Consider the following 23,024-nt stretch of genomic DNA (forward strand, 5'->3'; position numbering starts at 1 on the left):
TTGGCGGCATAATTTTAACTGCCGCTAGACCGGGATTCGAACTCCGGTCTCTCGTGAGAAAAACCAATGATTCCGCCACTGAGCCACAGGGGGGAACGCAAAGGTTTTCGGATGCACGAGCATATAAGAGCGTCACATGCTTTCTTCGGCGTATGCTTGCAGGCGCGCTTGTATTAAAACAGGCTCGCCTGCTGCAATATTGATATTTCCAGTCGCATGATCAGGGAACTGGGAATATGTATGAGAAATTGAAGGTCAGTCCATCCTCGGAGGGACTAAAAAACACATCTTTCTCCTTTCGCCGGTGAGTGACGCATGAATGGGGCGCAGAAGGCAGGGTAGCTTTCTTATAACGTAAAGAAAAACTAACCCCGACCGTCCGCTTCCAGCCTCCCTTGTGAGCGGCGCAGTTTGCGCGGCTTGAACAGAGGGAGAGAGAAAGCTAGCCCCGTGACCGCCCGCTCCTGACATCCTCTGTGAGCGGCGCGGTGTGCGCGGCTCGAACAGAGGGAGAACAGGTATCGTCCCCCAAGCAGGCAAGGCAAGCGGGCGAACCGGCAAGCTTTGCGGGTTGGGGGGGGGGCGGAGGAGCAGTCTCGGAGAAGGATGCCAGGTGAGTCCTCAGAGTCACCATAGGCAGTACCTAACTCGCAGTGAGGGCAGTCGCCGTCAGCGAGTGCGAGAGCTGCGTGATCAGGAAAAGGGGCGTCTTGAAAAAGACGCCCAGCTCTTTTAGTGCAATGGGAGTGTGTGTCGCGGTGGCGAGCACACACACATACATAAACACAGTAGCAGAGAAAGGATATAATGCCGGAAAGCGCAGCAGGAAGGCAAGGAAGGCGGCGCGGCCAGCGACTTCAGTGACTCGTCCCGCTGAAGGTGCTCTCTTTCAGACGGCGCGGCTTCTTATCCAGCTCCAGCGATGCGTGTGCTTCGCTTGAAGGATGAAAAATCAGATAATAGCTGCCTGCGAGCGATATTTATAGGCCTAGACCACGCCCATTTCGGCGGGACGTGACGCAGCGGGCGCGAAGTGCCCTGATTGGGTCTGACGTCACGCCAGGCCTCGCTCGATAGGCTGCTGCAGTTGCCGCAGAGCAGCCAATAGGCGCGCGAGCTGTCTCGCCTATGTCTGCATTGCTGCCGCAACGCGTTTTGCATTATTACAAAATTAAGGATAATTTTTGGCTTCAATATCTCGCGGAAAAGGATTTTCCCCTAGCGTAAGATATCTTACGCAGTACGAGAGACCTCTCGTAAGAGAACTTATTTTTAGACAAAAAATTTTTTTTGAGTGTAGGGGCCTTTATCTGTATTAATTGATACACTTAAAAACTTAAATTTATGTAATGAAAACAAGCCTAATTTATTCATGTATTTATTTACTTAAATTCTGTTTCTTCTTTATGGCAGCCACTACAGCATCAGTCATTTTGGAGTAGGTCTTCGTTTCAGAGAGAAAGTGTAGATCCTTAAACCTCGGATCCAGAGCTGATGCCATGCACAGGGTCTCCCTCTCATTGGCATATCGGCCGACGTCGATTGTAGACGAGACCCAGATAAACTAACGTCGACTGTAGACGTTCGGGGACGTCGATTGTAGACGAGACCCAGGTAGACTTAGGTCAGGTGCAAAATGAGAAAAATCTAGCACACGAGCTTGGAATAAAGTGGTGCAATGACACTTGCTCTCTTGTGACATTACCAGTGTTGCATCCTTCATTGGCTTTGGCAGAGTCCTGCACGGGTCCGATTTTGTAAACCCGCACCCGCCCGTACCCGCAGTGCTTCAAACCGCATCCGACCCGTTATCCATCAACAGCACTAATTAAAATCCGCACCCGACCCGACCCGCTTAAAATAGAACCGACACCCGACCCGCACCCGAAATAAAATCAGTTTAGCCAATCACATTATAGACACAATTACAAAAATGTTTATTGCCAGGTCATACAGAAGTTATAACGACAATTAACACAAGGACAACTTCAGCCGAAACTGTCAAAAGGCCGGCACATGATGGCTAACGTTACCACAAAACTGAGTAGCCTAACAGACGCGGCTACAACACTATATCTGCCACGCAATTTCGTCTAGCCTACATCTAACAATTTTGGGTTCAAACACGCCCTGCACACCACACATACTGAACAGTGTTAAATATGAAAAATACTGTTCGATAGAACTGGTTTGTTACCACAGTTATCTGCGTGCTTCCTCGGCGATGAAGTTCCACATGTGCGGCTATCCAACACGAAAATGCAGCAAAGCCTTTCACAATATTTTCTTCAGATAACTCCAAATTTCTCCCACACACTGGACTTGATTTTTGATGACGTATTGTCGACAACTTTACAATCTCCACTAGCTATTCTTTTCTTCAACTCCTCAGCATCCATCTAGACGACTGCAAGCAGATCGCGCACGCGGTTATGATGAATTTTTAAAAGTGAAAGTGGCCTAGGTAACGTTATAGATCCTGGGAGGGCGTGGCGCGTGGGCACAAATAAACTGATGTGGATTTTAAATTATTTTATCAACTTGAAATACAGGAATATTTTTGTAGATGTGTTCCTAAAAATATGCATATATTTTTACGTTTGCATGTGATTGTTTTAAACCCGTGTTTAGACCCGTGTTTCCCCCGTGTCCGACCCGACCCGTACCCGTATCCGACACAGTTGGATATTTTTCACCCGTTTGAGCAAAATTTGCGGGTCACCCGTCGGGTACCCGAACCCGTGCAGGACTCTAGGCTTTGGTGCCTTGAGCACTTCCTCGGCACATGCGATTTCAGCCTCATTCAGTGGGAAGACATGCTTTCCACTCTTTTTGACCTCTGTTGAAAGTAGTGCTGCATTGATGACTGGCTGTTGCTCTAAAAATCATTCTATCATGTCATGAGATCTATTCCACCTTGTGTGAACCTGTGTTTTGGTAGCTGGAGCAGGTCGTGTTTGTCTGATCCTGCCGACTAGTCATTCCACTGCTGGCAATTCCAGTGCTTTCTGTGAGGCGAGATTCAGGCTGTGAGCAAAACATCGTAAGTGGGTCATGTCTGCAAGTCCATTCATATTGGATGCATTGTCTGTTACAATCCTGGAATGTTTCTCTTCCAAACTACAATTAATAACGGCCTCCTTTAGTAATTGTTATCCCGTGTGTCTCTGTCATGCATCGCTCTTGTCTGTAGCACATACAGTACGAGATCTGATTCCTCTCAGTCGTTATGCAATGCGCTGTTATCGCTACGAATGATTCAGTGGCCCGTGATGTCCAAGCATCACGTCAAAGTGACTGTCTAGAGATTCTCATTTTTACCTCCTTGTACAAGTTGGGCACAGCGATGTCCGTAATGTGCTGTCAGCAGGATATTGTGTAGCGAGGCTCCAGTGTTTTTACCATATTATGCAAGCCTTCATTCTCTACGACACTGAGAGCGTACATTTCTTTGCAAACTTATTGAGTGAGTTATTTTGGTTGCACGCGTTCATGAAATTACGCTGAAATGACGCCACACTTGTACATCGCAGCGGGAGCTGGAACAATTATTTCGTCTTCCATTACTAGCAGCGAACAATGTTTTTTAACGCTAACATTAGCGGCGAGCCCTTACGCTCTTTCCTGTCACTGTTTAAGATCAAAGATAACAGGACTGCTATCTAGCGGTCTGGATATAAACTCAAAATGAAACCACTGCCATGAATCTTTTTTTTTAAATATGTATATTGCATTTTTGAGAATCAATACAGTATTGCCAAACAAAATATCATGATACTCATGTATATCGATATTTTCTTACACCCCTAAAAACCAGCTGTTTTAAAGTCCCTCTATAGTCAATAATTGTATCCCTTAAAACTCATCTTTAATCATCAAAATAACATATTTAAACGTTTTACCTTGAAAAAAAAAATGTCTCCATGCCTTAAAATATCTTGGTGCCTCAGTGGGAGCATTATCACATTACAGCAAGAGGCTTCAATTCACTGCTGATCCAAGAGTTCTTCCAGTCTGAAACGTTTAATTCATGATACTTTGATACTGATACTTTTACATTTTACATTAAATGTTTCAGATTCATATATTTCATAGTTAGTTCCACTATAGTTATGGCCCTGTTTACAGCACACTTGGCATTAACATGTGATCCCCGTGATCCGATCAACACAGACATCAGTCAGCATCAAAACACAGCTTGTTTACAGTTATCCACATCAAATAGCTCCTGTATCCCGATAACTGATCGGATGGCTTTTCCATGCGCAGTAATTAAAAAAGAGCTGCATTAATCAAGATTACGCTCAGGGCTACTGCAAATAACTAATCTTATTTAATAAATATAAAGGCCTGTTGCATGAAGCGAGACAGGTTTTAGAGTAGGTTTAGATTTGGCAAAACCATACAAACCCAACCTGGTTTAGATCAGGTTAAACAAGCTCTCAAAAGCTCGGTATAAACTTTCTCTGTCAACTAAGGGTTTGATCCTGAGTTTGTGATTAACTCTGAAGCGTGTGCAGCTGAAAGTGTTAATCACACAGAACATGGAGAGCGTCAGTTTGATTCACTTCTCACAAGAGAGACGGCGCAATTCACTTCTCTGAAGATTAAGAGATCATTTTGAAAATTATCATGAAATTAAACACATTTACAAGGCAAGAAAAAAAGTAAATAAAAGCAGTAAAAGTTTGAGAAGGCAGCCGAAAGAAAACATCTGACTATATCAATGCATGATGTGAATCAATTTAATTTAATTACTGATGTATATAGGTTCACAAAATGCTCAAAACACTTAAACTTAGTTATTTAAAATCTTTAGTGTATTAAAGCTTGTATTTATACATGTATTAATTTAAATGCAAAGTTTAATATTAATTATCAAGTCATATAATAATTATTATATGCATTGTACATAATGATAATTAATATATTATAAATATAATAAATAATTAGCAGCAAAAGTTTTCACTATAAACTGTTTTATTTTAAAGCAAGAGATACAGAGGAGTGGCTTTATTGCATCAGTTTGGTCTGTGATCTCTAACCCAGAATAAACCCATAAACTCTGCTCCGGAGATAAAACCAATATACCTGAAAATCAGAGTTTGCTCAAACTAATCTCAAACTTATCTGGGGTGTGTTTCCCGAAAGCACCGTTAGCAATCACCAACTGTGGTCGCAAGTTCTGTCGTTATCAGCAGTTCAACGAGTCTGTGTTTCCCGAAACCATCGGTCTAACGAACATTCGCAAACATCATCGCAGAGTTGTGTGTTTGGAACGACAGCTCTCCACCTGTGGTTAGAAGAAGAGTTTCTAGTTTGCATGACATGTGGACTCAATAAATCCTTATCATGAGCAAATTAAGCAAGCTGACATTCAGTACAACCTGTGTCTTTTATTTAGAATATATACAAATGTAATTTACGTATTTTAGTTTGTCAAGAGATTTACCATTTTTGAAGAGTGCGCATGTGCGAACGAGCTCTAGTAAGTAAGAACGAGCCTATGATTGAATCTGGAAATAAAGCAAAATAACTGAGAAAAATTAGAAATAGTCCTCAGATGTCATGTCTGTCATTTATAGCAAAACATCTAGCAGTAATTTGATCTCAAACAGATTTATTAAAAGTAGTTATTACTCCAACACCTGCGTGACATCATTAACCAACGTGGTTGAATGACCAATTTGCGACAAGATGGTTTCGGGAAACAGTCGTGACTCGCTAGTTGATTTCTTCAACGATGCATGGCACTATGATAGTGAACCAGCGAGTTTCAGCGTTGTACGGGAAACACACCCCTGGGCATCAACTGAAACCGGCTTCATGACACAGGCCTCCAGTGTCACTGGTTTCTGTTTATAACTTGTTTTTGCAGCATTAAGCATTGTAGCCAATCACAGACGTGTCTGTTGAGCACATGAATGCAATGACCAATCAGACGTGTTTAAATGAGTCACTGCGCTGAGGAATTCCACTCAAAAAGCTAGAGTTGTGTTCATGCATTCCCACTGAGTGAGTTCTGCACTCTCACAAACTACAAACATTTAGACACACTGTAAGCAAGGTTTTCTCGAGAGTACAGAACTGAAGTGAGCATTTGTCCGTATCAGCGTCGTTGATTACAATGGGTACGCTTTGCTTTTGACGTGACTGAGCGTTCAGGTCATATTTTCCACATCCATGACCAAAACACGAACTTCTTCTCTGATATTCCCCAACATCATAATCGTTGTACGTATCTCTCTATGAAAATATCTAGCATGACATATCATGTGGAGGAAGTAGAAAAGTAGTTGTTTTGGGAGCTTGATTTGAACTGATAGTTGATTTAACTTACAGTGTTGTTTAGTACAATGACCTGTTAGGATCAAAGAAAAGTCACTAACCCTTTAACGAAATGGTTACTACTACTATTTTCATCAAACTGTTGGATGGGTTGGATGTACTGTAGATGCCTCCAGGAACAGGGTTGGGAAACACCGCGTCTCCTCATTTGCCACTTGGGGTTTTGCCAGCTGGTGTTTTCAAAGCACATGTTCTTAATCTGGAATTACAATGTAACATAAAATGATCAAAATTCTGATGAAAATGTGCAAGGTAACAAGGTAGACTCTCCAATAGTGTACAACATTATTTATTTGAGCTTTTTCTGTCAAGGCAGAAAAAAATCGCAAATTTAGCAATCTCATTACAAATTAAGAGAATACATGTGACTTGTGGCATTGTTACACACATTTCTTCAGAACATCTCCACACTGTTTAGTTGTGAAGTAGTCCTATAAAGAACACAGAAAGTAGGTAATTATGAGTTGCTTTCACCGTATATATTTTTCCCTCTATGCTCCAAAAATGGTGCATTCCTCATTCACACAGTTTGCCACAAAAGGGGAATGAAAAGAGAAGCACAGATAGATATGACACACAGTGAGCAGAAGACCCTGCAGGGGAACGACATCACGCTTGATCTCATTACCACTGAAGCGCACCACATGACCTCGGTTCAGATTCTCTCTTCACGACTGACACTGGCCTCGCAACATGGAGTAATAATTAATGGAGACATGACTTTACAAAACCATCAAGCAATAATGTCATTCAGAATTTGAAAGCTTTTGAACAGGATGAAGATGTCCAAATTTTTTCGCCCTTTTTTCATTTAGTACTTTCATCCAGAGTTTCCTGGAAGACAAATTAACTACAATTTACCTTGATCTTCAAATTCAAAAAGTTTTGATGGTCCTAAAGCATGGTGTTTCCTTCTGGAGCATCACTTAATGTTTGAACCTTTTTTAATACTTGTGTTTGAGTCCCTCAATTGTCCTCAGTGTGAAAGAAGGATCTCAAAATCATACAGTCTCTGCTGGAAAGGGTTCAGATATGCAAAAGATGCTGGAAACATTGAGCAGGTAAACTTTTGAACTGGGTCATTTTTATAAATTCAGCTATTTTTTGTTTTTGTCTTGTGGACTATATGTAAACACATTTAATGTAAATCATCTTATTCAGGACAGTATTAAATAAAAAAATAACTTGCATTTTGAATGATCCCTCTTATTTAAAAGAAAGAAAAAAAAACGTTTAGCAGATTCTACAAGGTGTAAACTTTTGAGCACGACTGTATATAAAATAATTCTAAATATTATAAATAATAAGACTCACTGTAGACTCGTTACAGTGAACTCACTCATCTTTATTAGATCTGGACAATTCATAATGAATTGAATACAAATAGCCATTAATATTAAACTCTTTCAAAATCTAACAAGATAATCCTGAAATTGCAATCAAATGTAAACTCTTTCATCTCTGAAACTGAAGACCATAACTGAGTACTTCATATAGAGATAAATATGTAGAAAACCAGGCATATGAACAAATACAAATGACTGCTATGTCCTGACGCAATTCATTTTTATAAATATGTGTCTTTCTTTAAAGGATTATAAGTTCACATTTTTAGCCAAATAATTGTCCTTATTTTTTTCAAAGCTGGTCTTATTAGTAGCTGAAAAACAAGAAATAAACATGTGATTATGAACATTTGTTGAAAACCTGTTGTCAATTTCAAAGATATAACCTACAGAATTTGGTAGGATAAAAAATCCTATAAAAATATATAAAATATATTTATATTTTTTTAGTAACCATAATTTTAAAACATTTGTGGTCAAGTAAATTATTTGTAAGCTATGTGTATTTACAGTAGGTGAAAACAAGCTTTTCCCCAGTTAACAGTGTATTGTAGTGATCTGATCACATGGCTGTGGACTCTCAGATGATGGAGACTGTGATGTGGAGGATGTCATTCATTTACACAGAGACACACAGATTCACAGCGACATGTGCAGACTCGTGTCAGGGTTTCTTCTGTCTTGTTTTAGGGTACGTTTACACGACAACGATGAGCTAAAAACGGGACTGTTTTTTTTCTTCATACAGATGTCAGTGTTATCAAACGATCCCCGTTCACACGGATCTGTGAAACTACTAATAACCCTGTATTATGAAGAACCCTCTATAAAGAAAGACTACGACTATGCTTCCTCTACTACAGTGCACTGTTGCTATGCTTGCTTTTCTTAAACCTTTTCTCTCCTCATCTTCTGTGGTGTCTTCAGCATTCCCTCAAAGCTGTCAGTCTCTTGAGACGGGGGGTTTTCCTCCAGCTGCCTTCTGAGGGAAAAGATTACAGACATCTACAAATTGAGAAAATGTACAAATTAAGAAAAATGACGACTTAAACTAGACATGAAATGGATAAGCTTGATCAATGTTCAATACATGATGGCTATAAATGCACAGGAAACGGATGATAGCCGACAACAAGAGACAATCAAGACAAAAATAAAAGCACATGGCATGAATCAAAACCTGAAGACGTGTGACGGTCGGATAGCAGATTACAATCCTGTCAAAAATGCCTCAATTGAAAAATGTACACAAGCATATTTGTGAGACAGTTTTGGCAATTGCAATGCTTCTGAGCTTCTGACCCAGATGAGAGGCGATGCTTGAGCTCTTTCACCACACAGCAGATTGAGCGCTGTGGTGACCTAGTTAAAAAGGGCTTTAAAGAGCAGTCATTCATTACATTAAATCATGCTTTTGTCAGACACAGGCATGCTCATAATGAAAAATGCATTGTCCCAGATTGACAATGCCAGCCTTTTCCTTTTTTGATGCAAAGATGGACATGCACACGCTCCGATCTGCTGCCTGATGCTTTCCTAACCTTCATCAGTTCTGTGCGAATGAAAGCATGTTTATTAATGATGCATGACTTCACCAGCAGAAGCGCTCGAGTCTTTGAAGACAGAGAAGAATGTTGTACATGTGACTGGTCAGAAGTGTCAGATCTCTTGGAATGTTTTAGGAATAAATTAGGAATACTATTTATTAAATACAACTTAAAGTCCCCCTGTGGTGTAAATCCAGCTTTTAATGTTGTTTATGTGTCTATGTGGTGTGTTTAATACGCTTTAAGACAAACCATGTGTAAATTCATAAGTCGACAGCATTGCTGAGTATTTTCTCCTTAAAACTGCAGTGAACCAAAGACAGTCTCAAACACACGCTTTGAAATCGCTGGTGTTTCTGACATCACAAACTACCTTGTAACCAATCAGATCAACGTGTGATCGTCAACCAGTGGATCTCTGAGCTGAGTGAGTGAGTGGAGGCGGGGCTCATTTGCATATTCATAGAACTGCGAATACTAAATAAGGCAAGGGTGTCGAGTTACATTCAAGATATTTTAAGGCTATTTTAAATATGTCATTTATGGTGATCAAAGATGAGTTTTAAGGGATCAAATTATTGACACAGGGACTTTAAATTCTAAAAGTTTTATATTTTAATGACGATTTTTTTTTATTTGGTGCACTGATGAATCGTTCACAGTAATCAGATTTTTGGAAACAGAAATGTTTATTGAAACTTTATACAAAATCTATTAATAATAACAATTAACTTTTTTATTTTTTTTTATCAAATTCGATACATTATTCTTTTATGATACCAAAGATTATACAAAGAGTGCACTTGTGTTACTATGAATGGGGGAAACTGCAATGCACAATATGGTGGAACAAGTCCCGCCTTCTGAATAAAAGAGCCAATCAGCAGTTGATAAAGTCATTACATCACTGCAGCTGCCGTTCGCATTGGCTTGACCAACCTGAAATATACGTTTTTTTAATGCCATTTCAGGGCAAAAAAAAAACATAATTTATAAGGCAGTTCATGTCAGATTTTATTGGTGATTTCAAATATGAATTTTAATCATAAGCTTGTTGAACAGCTTTGGAGAATTTGATGTTTCCACATTCAACAAGATAGGAGCTGCACTTACATGACTGAATCACTGCCTGAGAGGTGTTTCAAAGATGGTCGTCGCGTGAAATGAATCACACTCAAACCAAGCAAAAATATGCAATTTGGTATTGAATATTTCTATGGCTAAAATGTAAGATGAAATTATGCTGCTGGTAATGTAAATCAGCAAGATCTTTATAACAGTATAGCAACTACTTACATAAAATGCATATAAATATCAGTCGTCACTCTATATATGCCAATAATACTGTATGTCTTAGTAAGATGATATTTAAATGCTTAGTTTTATGATCAACTGTACTGTTAAAACATATAATGCAATACAGTGATGATTGAGAGATGAACAAATAAAACTTCCTTAAAAGCATGATGATCATATTTGATACTCATGATTTTTCTAATAAATTATGTCTGGATAATCAAGTAAATCAAAGTTGCTTCTGTCCATTAAGTGTTTATCTTGAAATATTACTCACAATACATAAGTTATTCTTACATTTACTTTATAAAAATCAGTAAAGATTTCACAGCAAGGAGAGATGCGTACAGTGACCTGAAGGGGAACATGTGTACAATTATACTAAAAGGCCTTTTACTATTACTTCATCGGTCGGGTAGATTTTGTGCAACACTTTTTTCAGCGAAGTTTTGATTAGGTTGATCATTTAGAGGCCTTAGAAATTTGCGTATCAAATATGATAAAGTATGCTTTATAGAGTTAAGAAAGAAAATAGGATTTTCATTCAATTTCAATGAGAAAATACTTAAAGATCAACAAGATCTTTATAACGGTATAGCTTACATAACATGCATATAAACATCAATAGTCACTCTATATCTGCCAATAATATGTCTTAGTAAGATGATATTTAATGCTTAGTTTTATGATCAAAGATCTGTAATTTGAAAACATGAAATGCATTGCAATACAATGATGATTAATAACAGCATCTGTACAATCTGTGATAAATACCTCTTCTATTTCTCCATAGTGTCACAGCCAAGCGGTTTGGACGCAGATGAAGAATAATGAAGTAATGTGAATGCCACCGGATCAGCTGCGAACACATCAGAGGAACACTGTTCAATTATATGTAGGAAACTACAGAAGAAATATAGACAATCTCATTAACTGGAGCAGATCCTTGTGTTTGAATTCTGGACATAAACCTCAGATGACTGGGACAGTAATGCAGCGTTTTGAATTTGCCTCCGATGACTAGAGGATACTGCGAGATAACCATCTCCATGCTTCTGAGAGGAACAGAGACACAGGAGGATGTCAACAGAGGCAGAACGTCAAGCAGATGTCAAACTCACTGTTAAAAAGGAGTCCAGGAGAAAAGGTCAGTTCAGTGGCGGGGTGCTAATGACATTAACATTAAAGTTCAGAGTCCCCCTGTGGTGAAAATCAAGTTTTTAATGTTGTTTATGTTTTTGTGGTGTTTTTAATATGCTTTAAGAAAAATGCATTACTCAACACCATTGCTGAGTATTTTCTCCTTAAAACTGCAGCGAACCAAAGACAGTCTCAAAAACACGGGTTGAAATCGCTGGTGTTTTTGACGTCTCAAACTAGCTTGTAACCAATCACGTACATGCCGGCGGGCTTTAGCATACTGTATCATTAACAGCAAACTAGCAGGGGAGTCTCGAGAGAAGAGAAGCCAGAAGCCAGGTTATCCCAGTATAGTTTTTGGTTGATATGAAAAATCGGGTATATTCAGCAATATAGTGTTGTATGATGTACATTATGATGTTGTGCCTTTCTCCACTGATGTTCTGAGTTGTTCAAAAGTGTTTCTGATGATTGTTAGAAGGCAGAACGGGAACACAGTTTGTGTAACATTAGCAACACATTATTAGCGGTTTAATAACATAGTCAAGCAAAAGGCTGATCATATTAATTACCGTTTTGTGTCCGACGTTGTAAAGAGCGACACTATTGTGCAGCGTTTACCTCAGTAAGTTGGCTGAGTGGATCTCTGAGCTGCAGTGAGTGAGTGGAGGCGGGGCTAATTAGCATATTAATGATCCGTATACTAAATGAGGCAAGGGTGTAGAGTTGCATTCAATCTATTTTAAGGTATGAAGTTTTTTCTTCACAGGAAAAAACTTTTAAATATGTCATTTTGGTGATCAAAGATGAGTTTAAGCTATAAAATCATTGACTACAGGAGGACTTTCTTTAATTTCTTTAGTTGTGCAAACATTGTGCTACCACAGTCTCTTGTCTTTCCTTTCATGATCGATTAAGGCAAACATTCCAGCCTCCGGCAAACTCACTGTTTATTATCGACAAATATTTCTCTCATCATATTTGACATTATTTCAATAATTTCCATACGTTTTCTCATCCTTTAAGTTTACTGTACACACATTTTTGTATAAATCATTTTATAGAAAATACGAAATACTGGCATTATTTTCTCACCTCTATGTCGTTTAAAACCTGTATGACTGTCAGCAGAGTTTTGCTGCACCTCAAAGATAAAAAAAAACATTTTACTCTACTATTTCACAATAATTTACATTGTTCTGGCACCTCTGGACTGTAAAATACGTCTCAGGTTACGACTGGTTTCCTGAGAAGGGGAACGACACACTGCATATTGCATTGATGCTATGGAGAACGGCCCTCACCGTGACCGGTGACTGAAGCATGTGTGAAAACACGGCAAATATTATTGGCTGATGACAGTCCATGATGTCATTATTGGAGTGCCTGTGAGTGTAAGAGGGAGCCTATGATACACGTCATCAACTTGTCTGAAGGAGACGTGAAGGCAAGCCCAATAATATGAATATTCTGCATAATTGGATGTTTTTAAACAAACACTGACAAAAAACTATACAAGTTTTAGGGCTGGACGATACAATGATAAATATGACATTGATATAGGTGATCACCTGGGTTTAGACCTACCTATATTGTATTTATATAAAGCGTTCACAGGCAAATTTGCTTTATGTATTTCCCCGGCATGGAAATCAGGCACATATAAATGTCAGGAAACACGATTCCTGGCTGCATGTCAATATATCCATGGATCACTGGATCTTTGGTAAGTTGTAAGGAACACTATATCGAGTCCAACCTTTAGTTTAAACTGATAATGGTTTGTTTTACTGGTGTTTTTGCAGTTTCCCCTATAAAACCCAGTCACACAGCAGCTCTTCTGCCACTCAGTCCGGCTGAGGGAAAGTGACGTCAATGCATTCCCTCTATACTCAGTATACTCTAATGACGTCATGGACCGTCGTCGGCCAATGATATTTTTCGTGTTTTCACAGGTGCTTCAGACACCGGTCACGCTGAGGACGTTCCTCGTTGCATCAATACAAGGTGCAGTGTTGAGTTCCACTTTGAAAGGGAACATATTACGATTGGTTGTTAGCTGTCATGTTTTGATATTGTCCCTGATGAGAGATTGAGTATATCTGTGTCCTGCTCTCACTGCCCATAAATGATAAATGAAATTTCATCATCCTTGAATTTTTCCATCTCCATAGCAACTGCAGCTCACTGACAAAAATCCATGTGAAAACTGATTCTCAAACACAGCTGTCATGCAAGCTACACAAACACACTCATAGTAACCTATGGCAGATGTCAAACTTTTATTAAATGAACACGGCCTGTGAAATAATGGCAACAGAAAGGGCGTTCTGGGTTGAGCACACTGAGACACTTTCATCAATGTTCTTTAAACGTGCGATACAAAATCCTGTTGACTGCAATGCACTTGAAAAATGAGTGAAACATTTCTACTACTAAGTGGTAGTTTTTGGTATCATTAGTATAAATTGTGAAGAATTGTGTTTTATTAATTCCAAAGTGCCATATGAATGAAAAAGTTATTATAAAATGAGATATTATGCGGAACATTCACACTGCTCTTTTCCATACAAATGAAATTCCATACAATGATTCTATTTTATTGTGTTATATTTTATTATTTAAATTTTTATGTTGATAATATTATATGATATTCATGTGTTGTCAGTAAAGCACTTTATAAACTGTTTTAAAAGGTGCTATATAAATAACACCTGCATAGTAGAGCAGAAGTCACCAATTAGTGGATTGTGGTCCAAATCCGGCCCCTAGACCAGGACTGGGAAACACCGGCCCTCGACATCCACTTTCCTGCAGAGTTCAGCTCCAACCCTGGTTAGACAGACGCATATGAATATCTATATCTGCAATAGACTTCAGCAGATGATTTTGCTAATCTAAGACAATTCAACAAGAAAAATGTATCAGCTAAGTTACCATAGTTTAAACCCTGTAATACTGAGTTAATATAAAAACACAAACCATCACATTCAAACCTGTGAAAGGTTATCCCATTTCTTCGGGAATTTAAATCTCTGTGGTTTTTACTACCAGAATATATCTATGCATATTTATGCATGCTCACACTGTAATGGCTAATATTGCCCACAACCCATTGCGAGGCACGTGTGTTTGATCAGGGTTAGTGCTAAACTCTGCAGGAAAGTGAAAGTGTGAATCAGCCCTCATGAATTAATATTCATTTATGCAACCAGTCTTGTGTCCAGATGTACACCATGGTCAGTTGGTGACCTCTTCATCCTGAGCAGAGGTTCTCAAACCTTTTCAGGCCTCTGATCAAATCAGAATATCAAAGAACCACATAGTGACAACAATCTCCCATTCATTTATTTATTTATTGAGCAATTTCGTTGCTTGCAAAGTCAATGAATGCGGAATCGGCATAATGCCTAATATTGATTAACATTAAAGTGCCCCTATTATGCTATTTTAAAGTCTCATAATGTTGTTTTGGAGTCTCCTACAACAGGTTTACACACATCAATCAGATAAAAAATATATATTTCATTTTCTCATAATAAACATTGCACATCACCACATTCTTCAATGATTCTCAAACGACTCAATGGACAAATCAGTCTCTCCAAATCCCACCTTTCCGAGAGCTACTCTGCTCTGATTGGTCAGATGGCCCAGTCTGTTGTGATTGGTTTACTCTGCTCTGATTGGTCAGATGGCCCAGTCTGTTGTGATTGGTTTACTCTGCTCTGATTGGTCAGATGGCCCAGTCTGTTGTGATTTGTCTACTCTGCTCTGATTGGTCAGATGGCCCAGTCTGTTGTGATTGGTTGACTCTGCTCTGATTGGTCAGATGGCCCAGGCTGTTGTGATTGTTTTACTCTGCTCTGATTGGTCAGATGGCCCAGTCTGTTGTGATTGGTTTACTCTGCTCTGATTGGTCAGATGGCCCAGTCTGTTGTGATTGGTTTACTCTGCTCTGATTGGTCAGATGGCCCAGTCTGTTGTAATTTGTCTACTCTGCTCTGATTGGTCAGATGGCCCAGTCTGTTGTGATTGGTTTACTCTGCTCTGATTGGTCAGATGGCCCAGGCTGTTGTGATACAGCACACTGTAGGTGGTGTAGGAAACAATACCCATTACAATCAACTGTCGGTGACGTCGATTTTACCATATCAATCCGAGCGCGAGTCCAATGATGAAACATTGGAGGAACTTATTCAACCCGAACCTCAATCGCAAGGACGACTCGAGCAGAACCTTACTAGGGCTGACCGATTAATTGCATTAGCGACAATATCACGATATGATAAAATTAGATAATTTAACTGCAAAGGCTGCGATTACACACTGGTCACATGACACGTGAGTGTAAAGCAGTCGGCAGAGGAAACATCAACTTGGCACGTTATATAGGCCTGGCCTACAGGAAAGAACAGTTTATATTTTATCTATCTAATATTGTGTTGGTCATACTATACAATAGGGTGGGAGAAAAGATTCTCTCTCCAATGATTCTGAGCAGTTTTTAACCACAGGTGCGCGATGACGCTGTGTGTGCTATAGATACACCCGTTTTCTGCTTGCTTCCAATTCCACACACACACACACACACCACTCGAACCTTCCGTTAAATAATATTTCATAAGGTTCGGAAAGGTTAAAGCGACTTACAAGGACATTTGCGGGCTTCATGCACAAGAGATGCGCTGTGAGAAAGCTCATGCTTGATGTTACTCTCGCAGTGTGTTGTCTCGCCCACCTGCATTTTCTTCACACATGATCTACGAAAGCATAATTTATGTTGTTTGGAATGCAGTGGGCTTGATATAATTTATTTTAATTTATAGTATATTCAAACTATGAAACTCTTTGACAGGAGGCTGCTTTCAAATTCAAATACTCGCTTTGTGAAGAGCGACTTCGTGTTGTTAAATGTACTTGAGTTTAAAAATGCTTTTAGGATGTGAAATTTATGTAAACACATTCAGTTATATTTTAAGGGATTAAACAGACAAGACAAACCACATCTTATATTTCAAAAGAGATCTGTGCATTAGTGTGAACGCAGCTGAAAACATGATGTTATGTCCTAACTTCTCTTTGGAGCCCAGCTGATTGGTTATGAAACAGTGCTGAATATTCTGCATTGAATATGAGGCGTATCTGGTAATTTGTCTCTTGGGGGTTTAAGGTCAATGAGTTTCTGTGTCAGGCCTCCAAAAACTAAACAGCCTGTTGACAGATTGGGGCGTCGAGAGAGTGTCTTCCTCCTCCCCATATGCTGCCATCTGTCCTGCTCTCACAGAACTGTTGAACAGTTGATGGCTGACACATGCTCCCCTAGGAGAGTCACTGATCTACTTTCACTGCTGTGGAACCAATAGGATTATGCATTTTCATGTGAGCATAGATAAAATATTTCAAACCGTAGCACAGTTTGATGAATCACATCATTTTGTTTGCTTGAAAATAATGTTAATAACAATGGTCTTGTTAAAAACAAGACAATGGTTTGAATTGTCCTAAAATAAGCTGTGTTTTCTTTGTTTTAATATATGGAGGAAATGTGGCCTCGGCATTTCTTCATTAGGTTCACATATATGTTCTGATACTAATAAATGTTTAATTGATGGGTTTTAGTTTTAGTGTTGAGCAGGTTTAGAAAAAAAGTTATAAAAAATATATATGGAAAGCCATGGCAATATATATATATATAAATATATTGTCATGGCTTTCCATATATATATTTTTATAACTTTTTTTCTATATATATATCTATATAAATATATATTCTATATATATATATTAAGAGCATATTTAAAGCATGTTTGATATCCACCTATATTCAATTATTTAATGGAATACATAAAAGTTGACAAAGCTATATCCTTTATGTTAGTTCAGTTTCACCCTTCCATGTTTGCCATGTTATTTATCTTTTATTTATTTTTCACATGATCAAGCGTAGTGTTAGTTCTGGTAGGTCACGTTAGTCAAGCTCGCATCAGCTGACCCTCAGCTGATCCACATCTACCTATAGGAATATGATGCCTATCACCATATACATGTATAAGCTCCTTCAGTATTATCAGCAGCTATCGCGTTTCTCAGGAGCTAATTACCCTCTTCCCTCCCCAGCTCCTCCTCTCGCCCAGTCAGGATTTGACATTCTGATTCCCCTTGAATCAGAATAATTATCGAATAATGTTGTACTTTAAAATCTTGAATTAAATATATTTGCAAATTTTCATGTTGGTTCTGTTCTGTTTACCCTAAGCGGGGGTTATTGCTGCTCTCCCTGCTCTTATCCATGTTAGGCTGCATGGATGCACAGGGAGTTCTCGCCCAGAACGGAACCATACCGCCAATCCAAACTGTATGCTAATTGTCAATCGTACTATTTGACGGTAGTGGTCCTGACAGAACTGCAGCCAACAAAATTGTGTTTTCTCCATATTTGGTTTGGTGCACGAAAAGAAGTAAATAATGACAGCATTTATATTCTTGTGCAAATTAGGCAAAATTTCAATATATCTAGAATTGTTCGTCTTTCTGCACTTTCCTTCCAGCTGTTTATCTCCCAACAGCTGTAGTGCATTCACTTTTAACTAGAGAATGTGCTGAGCTGAAACTCGCTTTCTGGCAGGACTTTTACGGGCTTTTCCCAAATCACTGAAGTGACGTTGACGTCCGGGTAAGCGGTAGAATGAGCCGTCAGGTAAGTGTTATTTAAATAAACTCCTGATGTACTTACAAACTTTCCAATGCCTCGTTTTATGAGTACAGAACTTATTTGTGCTACTGTAGAAGTATGGTGCCATTCTGGACATTATTAGTGGGGTAATTTACGAGATACAGCCTTGGATCCATTAGCGCCTGCACTAAACCATCCGGCTGATATCTCTAAATAAGCTCTAACTTTAATAATGTTCAACCAAGGGAGAAAAGGCTTCTGGGGGGTGTTTGGCTCGAGGTTATGGTGCAAAGGACCCTAGGTTGAGTTTACTCCGAACCATCCCTTTAAGGTTATACACTCCTGAGCTAAAAAAAAAAGAAAAAGAAAAAACAGGTCATGGGAAAATATTTAATGGTCTTTCATTGGTCCTAACCATTTTAATCACAAATCACTGGTCAGGAATTTAACAAGACAACTTTTTCCAGGAAGGAGAGTCAGTGTTGTTCCACTCAATGCTAATGGCTTCAAACAAACAGAAAAATGTTTAAATATTCACTATAATGTTCAAATCTGGCCAAAACATGAGCCTGATGGACTTGTTCTCAAGACACTTCTTGGTTGTCTTTGCACTTTAAGCAGGAGCATTGAAAAATAACATCTGATCATTCCTCTTTAGATAACAACTTTTCTTTTGTGGAAAGCAAGCCATCCTGCAATATTCTCCTATCCTCCAGTGCATTAAATGCCTTTTCACAGTGAAGTAGCTCAGCAACACCAGTCGCTAAAAAGGCCTGTCTTCCTCCATGCTTTATTGTGCTAGAGATGCATGTATTATTATATTCCTCAGCAGATTTTCTGGAGCATCACCATGCAACTCGTGTTTCACTGTGATTCATCACTACACACACAACTTCCCATATTCTGCCAAAAACTTCATTCTGTCTTTAAGCCAGTTCTCACCGCACAGACAAAGTCCAAGAAACATGTTTGTTGGGTTTTGCTGGATCAGTGTGTTACCCCCTGTCGGTGTCTGTTGGCGTTGGTTGGGGTTTGTTTTCACTCGACTGACCATGTTCAATCAGTGTTTGACAGTGTCTGTTAGGACAGTGTGAACATGACAGTTAATTTTTTGTTTGTCTGTGAATTTGCCTTTTGATGTTTTGAGACAGGCTTTTTAAGTTGTGCATTTGCTTAAATATAGATAATTTCCTGACTAATAATTTGTGGTTTAGACACTTAAAAGCTTAGTGTTTAGCCATGTTGGGCTTGGTCCATTTGCTTTTGTCCAGGAGTGTGTGTAGATATATATCTTATCAATGAACTGTCTCTTAAAAGACAAGAGTAGACATATGTACAACCTTTGACATTGTATGAATCTGAAAAATCTGGTGTATTAAATGAATTAATGGAAGAAAAGCTGTAAAGGCCATGTTTTCTGTGGAGTAATTTCCGTTATATTATCTTTTGGTTATCTTTTGATTATTACATGGCTCTGTGGAATAATTGAATCTGACTGGTCAATCGTGTATGCTATTCCCCGATAACAACTGGTCAAAACTGAGAACACAGGCTTATCTGGGTAACTGAAGTCGCTGCTTTACGCTTGCTATGAAGGTTTTTACTCGTGGAAGTTTTGTGTTTGGTGAGCTAATTCAAATATTAAAACTCAAATCAATATTGTGTGTACAGTTGTTTAATTATGCCATCCAGAATCATGGACTCGCTCTCTCTTGTTTCATACAAACGCAGCGGCGGCCATTTTGCAATGATTGTTTTGTACACTATTGGATTATGAGATACAAACAGGTATGATTTTAAAACAGTTTAATCTGAAATCAATATCTCTTACCCCCATAATTATTAATGTGGTGAAATGCTGTGTAATAAGTGTTATGACTGTATACCGTGTCTCTTAAATGTCTGTCTAGTTTGATCTGAATCTGCTCTCTCCGCGGAAGCTTTGCGTTTAAAGAGCTAATAAAATATTTCAACTCAGACCAATATTTCGTGTCTAATTATTTCCTTATGTGGCAAGTAGCCGTGTAATAAGCGGATCATGTACGTCTAGCCGGTTGTTATCACAGAATAAACCTCTTCAGTGTGAAGCAAGACCTGAGCCTGATCGCCCTGTCGGGGGTTATTCTGAGATAACAACTGACTACATGTACATTATCCCTTACTTAACTGTACTGGACCAATTTGGATAGCAGTTAGTAGAACTTGTTGCATTAAATATTTTTGTAAATCCATTAGATACAGTCATGGTAATAACTTCTTTTTTTTTTCATTCAATTGCCTGCTGCTACTAGTATGCTCGTTTCCACAGAGAGTAAAAAAAGGTAATTTTTCTCAAAATTGCGAGGTATAAACTCAAGTTATAAAGTCAGAGTTGCGTGATATACAGTCGCAATTACGTGTTATAAAGTCAGAATTGTGAGATAATTTTTATATCGTGGCGGAAACAAGCTTTCATGCTTCTGATTGCTTTTAGAGGGAAAAGCTGTCTATAAAGGCTGGTCTAGGGTCAGTTTTCTCCGTAATAAAAGAATATATTGCGAAATTCCAGTGTTTTGAGCGGTGAGTGGATTCTGAGTTTTACACACACGCACATCCTCTCGTTATAATAAGCAGTTAAAAATAAGACATTCATTGTGCATCAACTTCACTGATCATAATGGAACTTTGTGAGATCGCGATGATGTTGTATAACCGCTTTTTCATGATAATAAAATGAGCGATCTTTGCGAGCTTTCTGCCATGCCAAATCCTGCATATAGTAAATGTTTTTAAAGGGGAAGCGCATATCCTAATGGTGTTAGTTCACTCTCCGCCTATGATCAGAAAATTAGCTAATATTTTGTGTTTTGGTGTTGTTTTAATATAGAACTTGGTCTATTTCAGTTATATTAGGCTAAATACAGGATTTTTTTGTTTTGGTGAATGTCTGTTTCGTAGATCATAAAGTGTGCCCCCTCATGAAAATGAAATTCATCTGTCATCTAAATTCGTTCTATTCATCTGTCTGCTGGAGTGACATTACAGAATAGATAGAGAAAAAAAAAGCCAAAGAATAATTTTTCTTGTACCCCTGTTCAGGTGTCACACTCCTCTCCATATATTGACTATCATGGACTACAAATCCTGACATGCACTGCCTTCCACACCAGTTCATCATCACCTCATTATTTACACACAGGCTGTGTCTGAAATCGCATACTCTCTTGAGTTGGCACTTCTTTTGAAAAAGAAATTATTTCACAATCGCTAAAAAAACGCCATGTTTTATATAGTATTGTCCAGAACAAATATAACAGGAGGACAAACGGCTCCCAACTGGAGGGCACACCATCAGCCTCATTAACTTGCAAAAACAAGGCATAAAACTACCACATCAGTACAAGTGCACACTCATACACCCTGCACAAGCTACCGGCTCATTTTAAAAATAAAACGTACTTGGTTACTAACGTAACCTCGGTTCTCTCTAGAAGAGGGAACGAGTACTGCGTAAGATATCTTACGCTAGGGGAAAATCCTTTTCCGCGAGATATTGAAGCCAAAAATTATCCTTAATTTTGTAATAATGCAAAACGCGTTGCAGCAGCAATGCAGACATAGGCGAGACAGCTCGCGCGCCTATTGGCTGCTCTGCGGCAACTGCAGCAGCCTATCGAGCGAGGCCTGGCGTGACGTCAGACCCAATCAGGGCACTTCGCGCCCGCTGCGTCACGTCCCGCCGAAATGGGCGTGGTCTAGGCCTATAAATATCGCTCACAGGCAGCTATTATCTGGTTTTTCATCATCGAAGCAACCAGAGCGTGTGCATGCACGGCAAGATACGCAGTACTCGTTCCCTCTTCTAGAGAGAACCGAGGTTACGTTAGTAACCGAGTACGTTCTCTTACGAGAGGTCTCTCGTACTGCGTAAGATATCTTACGCTAGGGGACCCAATGTAAAACGCCGTGCATGCTGAGATCTGACACCAAAGACCCAAGGGCGAAAGCCCGGGGTAGATATAGTGCACAATCACTCAGGGAACTCACAGGGAGTCCGGGAAGAGGGAGGGGTGCAGCCTCACTTTTCCACATATAGTAGCGTCGATGGGACGCGTATTTCATCATACAGACAGGGCGGGGTACGGCCTGAACTGATGGGGAAAATGTGGGTCTTACACAGTTTGCCCAGCTTTATACTGTCGAACATTGAGCTGTGCTCAGCAGACGCAGCATTCTGAGCTGATCGCATCAGGTCAGATAATACTGGTAATTTAGACCGACAGCAGCCTGGCCTGCAGGGCGGGAACCTCTAGGTTATAAAACCTTATAAATGTAGACGGGGAGGCCCAGCCTGCCGCCATACAAATATCTTGCAAGGCAATCCCACTTGACCAGGCCCACGAAGAGGCCATGCCTCTCGTGGAGTGCGCTCTGACACCCAATGGGCACTGCATGCCCTTGGAGGCGTATGCCAGCGCTATAGCATCAACTATCCATCTGGATAGGCTCTGTTTCGACGCGGCTAGTCCCTTAGAACGTCCGCTAAACAAAACAAAAAGCTGCTCCGTCTGTCTGAAAACAGACGAGCGAGACACATAAGCTCGTAATGCCCTGACTGGGCAAAGGAGGCTCGCGTCTCTTTCCTCATCAGGGACCGGTAGGGCTGACAGGGAGATAACCTGCGCCCTAAAC

General features: G+C 39.5%; 1 protein-coding gene across 2 annotated transcripts in view; it reads left to right on the plus strand.

The window, feature by feature from the left end:
- Positions 1-23,024, plus strand: part of dab1b (DAB adaptor protein 1b) — a 64,025-nt gene that overhangs the window by 15,273 nt on the left and 25,728 nt on the right. For both annotated transcript variants that reach the window (XM_082174257.1, XM_082174258.1), the window contains exon 2: positions 11,331-11,684. In XM_082174257.1, coding sequence (XP_082030383.1) covers positions 11,618-11,684 — 67 coding nt within the window. In that variant the 5' untranslated portion in view covers positions 11,331-11,617. The remainder of the gene's footprint in view (positions 1-11,330; positions 11,685-23,024) is intronic.

Source organism: Leuciscus leuciscus (assembly GCF_965113295.1).
Source record: "Leuciscus leuciscus genome assembly, chromosome: 6".
In the NCBI taxonomy this organism is placed as follows: Eukaryota; Metazoa; Chordata; class Actinopteri; order Cypriniformes; family Leuciscidae; genus Leuciscus; species Leuciscus leuciscus.